The sequence below is a fragment of the Nestor notabilis genome, unplaced genomic scaffold (genome assembly GCF_000696875.1).
Source record: "Nestor notabilis isolate BGI_N333 unplaced genomic scaffold, ASM69687v1 Scaffold31641, whole genome shotgun sequence".
Taxonomy (NCBI): Eukaryota; Metazoa; Chordata; class Aves; order Psittaciformes; family Psittacidae; genus Nestor; species Nestor notabilis.
In genome coordinates this window covers 1-5,156 of record NW_009916552.1, presented here as the reverse complement: position 1 = coordinate 5,156, position 5,156 = coordinate 1, and the positions used below count along the sequence as shown (strand labels likewise).

At 48.3% G+C, this 5,156-nt stretch overlaps 1 protein-coding gene across 1 annotated transcript; it reads right to left on the bottom strand.

The window, feature by feature from the left end:
* Positions 1–1,645: 1,645 nt before the first annotated feature.
* RPA2 (replication protein A2, 32kDa) lies at positions 1,646–5,110 on the bottom strand. The gene is made up of 6 exons (XM_010024635.1): positions 5,000–5,110; positions 4,303–4,377; positions 3,076–3,189; positions 2,677–2,784; positions 2,430–2,524; positions 1,646–1,730 (listed from the first exon to the last, which is right to left on the bottom strand). The coding sequence occupies exons 1-6, from the start codon at positions 5,042–5,044 to the stop codon at positions 1,646–1,648; spliced, it is 522 nt and encodes a 173-aa protein (XP_010022937.1). The 5' UTR covers positions 5,045–5,110.
* Positions 5,111–5,156: the final 46 nt, after the last annotated feature.

The window sequence follows — 5,156 nt, the reverse complement described above, 5'->3', positions numbered from 1 at the left end:
GCACCCAGTGACATGTTCTCACGGTTGCCTGTCAGAAACCCGCTTCTTTAAGGCAGAAGCTGCATTTTTCTCAGGTACAGCCAAAGTTGCTTCTCCCTCTGGCCCGATTTCTACACCAAGGTTGTAGAAACACTGTAAAAATGTTGTGGCTTTAGGTTTTGCTGGTTTTCTCATCCATGTTTAACTGCACTTGCAGCGGGAAGCAAAGCCTGTCCTATAGGCACCCCCCCAGTCCCCTCTGCTTGCAGGCGTGCTTGTGGCACTCTTTCACTCTTGGCACTAGATGCAAAAAAATGATGTGAAAACCAAGTAAGGACCAAAGTTCAACTCTTCTTTCCCTGGAAATTTGGCAAAACCCTAGGGAAGGGGCAGAGACAAAGACCTGATGGTCCTAATGTGCATTAATGGAGAAGAGCAGCTGATGAAGGGAGAGCTTTCCCCTGAAAGCAGGCAGGGGTGTCTCTCCTGCATCACATACTGTGCTCCTTTCTAACCAGAGCTGGAAGATAAATTGTAAATGTCATTTAAGATCAAATTGTTGGGGTTTTTCCCCTCTCCCAGTGAAGAGCTTTGGGTTTGGTTTTTCAGTTCATGTTATTATTCCTCACCCAGCACCTTGGGCAGAGTCCTAACACTGCAGAGAGGATCTCAGTCATTCTGACCTGGCCTTGAACAGTGCCAGGATGCAGCAGCCGCAGCTTCTCTGGGCAGCCTGTTACCTCCACCCTGACACATCATCAGCAACAACCCTGCTGGTTCCTAACTTAATCTTATGCTTCAAAGATAAAGAAGAAAAACGTGTTCCATGTGATGTACTGAATTAGACCTTCAGCTAAAGTACTTCTGGTGGCAGAAATGATCCTGGCTTTATTTGTAACACTGACACATGTTGCTTTCTTCACTAGTACTAAGAAATTATTTGTGCAGACATTTACTTCAGTGTGACCCTTTAAAGCCATTTACTTCAAAAGCTAAGGAAAAAAGAGCTATGGGTAAAGAAACTCTTCAAGCAGGAGCTGGGTTTTACCCACGTGGGTAGGTTATGTCAAGGCAGACAGTGTTCTTTAGGGAAGAAGAAAAGCCTCTGGAGCCACACACAGGCAAGGCTACCCAAGTTAAGAGTTTATTGGAAACATCCAAAAGCTCTAGTAACAAGATCACCTGATAGTACAAATATAGATCTAAATGCATAAACTAAACCAGTGAAAAATCTAATCATGATTACTGTACATCAGTGGAATCTTACTCTTGGCTACCCACTTTGTGAAGGAAACGGAATGAAAGCTGAGTCAGGAGAAACAGCTCTAGAAACAAAAGACAGGACAAGATTCGAAAGGGGTTCTTTCTAACACAGGCATCCTCTAAGGAGTCAAATACAAACTGAAGGCGCTGAAGCTTTGAGGAGTTCAGTCTTCCCAATCTGTCCATGCTTTCAAACACATGGTCACAGCATATAATCAACTCCACTTAATAGAATCCTACATGTTGTGCTTGTCCTTGAATTCCAGGGAGGAGGCACTCAGAGTAACTGGGACTTTCAGAGGGGAGAAAGGGCAAAGACCATCTTCCATATCACAAAGCTCAGCAGGATAACTTGAAATATGGACAAGCATTTGCTTAGAACTAAATCCAGCTGGAAGTAGCTTCACTCAGCATCTGTTGACTTGTAGTGATCATCATCCACAGTGGAGTAGATGTGTCCCTCACTGCTAAGGAATTCAACGGCTTGCCTTGAAGGAAAAAAACAACCCAACAGTTGCTGACTAGCTCTTATCAACCCCCTTCTCTCAAGGTTTCCCATCCCCACTGTTCCCTTCTGGTGTCTGCCAAGGTTGTTCTCAGTGCCCCTGTGTTGTGAGCAGTCCAAGTGCTGCTCCACCACCCAGCAGGTCTAGAGCGCTTCTCTAAAGCTATGGCAACATGCTCCCCAACCAGCTCTTGGACTCTGCCCGCCACAGAGGGAAGGCCACCACGCTCCTACATCCCAGGTAAAAGCAGTACCTACCACTCTGCTTCAAAGGGACTAGAACACAGAAAGATAATGGCCATTAATTACTGGTTTTCTAAGCCTCAAGGAGAAGTTGTTAGAGACAGCAAAGGAGGACAGAAACAGTCTATTCCCAAGCTTTGATCAGCGTGCAGAGAGTAAGGTAGGCCTTGAACAGGAGAAGCTACTGCTGAGACCCTGCAGCACTCCCTGTGCTGTTAGTTTGCTACTGAACTGTCACTGAAAAGAGGAAGCAAAGCATTTTATCACCCCTTCAAGTGCCACTGGCTCATTCTAAGCTCACTACTGCATCCTACTGGGAACATCTGAACCTACCAGCGCTGTTCCACAAGCAAAGATCAGGGCTTGCCCACTATTTCCCTCCCTGCCTCCTTTTACCAAACTCCAGGAAGGTCTGTCTGGTTCGTTTCTACAGACTTACTTGATGGTTGACATGCTCACGTTCTGGAGCTGAACACTCAGCTCTTGAAGACTCATGCCTTCTGGGACAGGGCAGTTTTTAATCAGGTTCAGCACCTGGAAAAGCAAGAACCACTGTCAGCACACAGCTGAGCTTCTCTATCAGGGATGGACAGCAAGGCTGGGGAAGCACTATCCATCTTCCAGAGTCACTGAGCTTTGTCCTACATCACTGCAGCAGCCTCCACTGTGGAGCTGTTGGCACCTACCTGAGTCTGGTGTGCTGTGAGCCCGTTCACTGGCAGGCTGCCACCTCCTCCATAGCCCCCCACTTCACCCATCCCAGTGCCGAACGACTGAGGGGCTTTTGATGCTGGCTGAAATAGAAGAGTAAAACTGCTGTGGTGACACCAGCTGAAAGAGTCGCTGTTATTTCAGGAATTACAAATAGATTCCCCAAAGAAACCACTGGAAACAGACTGCAACACAACCTCTCTCAACAAGGAAGCCAGGATTCCTGTTACACCTTCACTGCTGCACCAGCTTTAAGCTTTCCAGCCCCACAAGTGGCCTACAATTTCCCCAACAAAGCAAGAGGTCCCTCTCTCTGGGAGATAAGCAGTGACCCGGTCAGAGCCAAGATCAAATGAGGATCTTCAAGTACATACCATAACGTTTCTGCTGAGGAGCATATGTGCATGGACAATCTCTAGGATGTGTGCGGTGAACTCATTCATGTTTTCCAGAGGCATGATCTTAAATGCCACCAAACTTCTCTTAGTCTTTCAGGGAGGAAAAAGAACAAAGCAAAGAACAAAAATTAACATCACAGAAGCAGGAAGGTACCAGTTCCAACCATTCTCTCCAGAACATGGATGGTGGTGGTAGAGAACTTGTCTGCATGTAACTAGTCCAAAATATTCTGACTTAGTTTGATGCTGGGCTGCACCCCCAGAACATAAGCAGCAGGTCAGGGAGGGGATCCTGCCCCTCTGCTGCGCTCTGGGGAGACCCCCCCTGCAGCCCTGATCCAGCTCTGGGGAACAGCACAAGAGGGACGTGGAGCTGCTGGAGCGAGGCCAGAGGAGGCCCCGGAGCTGCTGCGAGGGCTGGAGCAGCTCTGCTCTGGAGCCAGGCTGAGAGAGCTGGGCTGGGGCAGCTGGAGAAGAGAAGGCTCCTGAAGGGGACACCTTAGAGCAGCTCCAGGGCCTAAAGGGGCTCCAGGAAACCTGGAGAGGGGCTTTGGACAAGGGATGGAGGGACAGGACAAGGGGAATGGCTTTAACCTGCCAGAGGGGAGATTGAGATGAGCTCTGAGGCAGAAGCTCTTCCCTGTGAGGGTGCTGAGGCGCTGGCACAGGGTGCCCAGAGGAGCTGTGGCTGCCCCATCCCTGGCAGTGTTCAAGGCCAGGTTGGACACAGGGGCTTGGAGCAACCTGCTCTAGTGGAAGGTGTCCCTGCCCGTGGCAGGGGTTGGAGCTGGAGGAGCTTTAAGCTCCCTTCCAAATCAAACTATCCTATGATTCTGTACACTTATTAGTTACGAGGCACTACCTCACATAATATGCTACAAGAAGCATCCCCATTAACCAAAACCCACCCTAAGCTCTACAGCACAAATACCCAAGAACGTGGTGGCCAGTGCTCTGTTCTGCTGAAAAACAGCATTTTAAGTGATCCCTCTGTCCTTTGCAGTCAGGGACAATTAAAGTGTTATTAAATACAGCCCTGGCAAAAAAAAACAACATCCAAGGATTTGTCCACAGGAAAGGATGAGGAAATACCACGATTAAGTGGATATTATAAAGGAAGCCCACTAACACTGGGCCAGATCATCAGTCCTCAGGCTCCAGCCTCATGACCTGGGTACCCAGCCATGGGTGACGTGATCTTACCTGGAAAAACCGAACATGACCAACAACTTTCACGTAAGTTCCTGGAGGTATCACCACGTTCTCGCTACCTGCCTCCTGACAGAGAGGAAAAGGAGAAAGGAAGGGTTTTCTGAGTCATAGTTCCACTTCCTAATAGATGGCTTAGGAAAGGAGGCTTATCTCAAGCAAAAAACAAATGGCATGTTCAGTAAGAGCAGTTGGATAAACATAACCATAAATAAAAGAGAACAAAATACTTGTTCATTAGAGTGCACTATACACGTGACAGCAGTCAAAGGCAGTTGTTTTTGAAGGTGCCATCTCTGTTCACCCCTCTTTGTATTTCCACAGAAGTCCTGAGCACACATCTCTCAGTCCAGCTATGAAGTAACAGTCCAGCTTCAGCTACTACACTCTAAAAGGTTATACAAAGTGATTCAACGTAGGATCACACGTGAACTACAAAACAGGAAAAGTCACGTACAGCACCAGTGATCTCTGCTACAGCAGCATCTCCCATGGATTTCAGAGACATGTTACCCTGAAAACATGTTCAGAAAAGCCACATCTTTTTGATCAAATGTCCTGGGAGGAGCAGGGAATTAGACTTGATCCTTACAGGTCCCTTCCCACTGGAGACATCCTGACCCTACAGCTTCCCTCCCTTCACTGCGCCCAAAAGCTTTTAAAGTGCATCTGTAACGCATCTGAGGCTCACATCAGTGTCGACCCACTGCCTGACATCCATCGGGGCTGCCGTCATGTCGTCCACTTTGTACAGAATGTTTGTCGGCGCCTTCTCCGAGTGCCGGATGATCCCCACGATGGTGACCTGCGGCGGAGCAGGGACGTCTGTTCACGCAGGGAGCCCGGGG

Excerpts from the sequence above, each read along its gene's own strand:
- RPA2 (XM_010024635.1), bottom strand. The coding sequence starts at position 5,044 with ATGACGGCAGCCCCGATGGATGTCAGGCAGTGGGTCGACACTGAT. Across the intron at positions 4,378-4,999 it reads GGCAGTGGGTCGACACTGAT|GAGGCAGGTAGCGAGAACGT; the intron begins GTGAGCCTCAGA and ends CCTCTCTGTCAG. Across the intron at positions 2,785-3,075 it reads TCCTCAGCAGAAACGTTATG|CCAGCATCAAAAGCCCCTCA; the intron begins GTATGTACTTGA and ends CTTCTATTTCAG.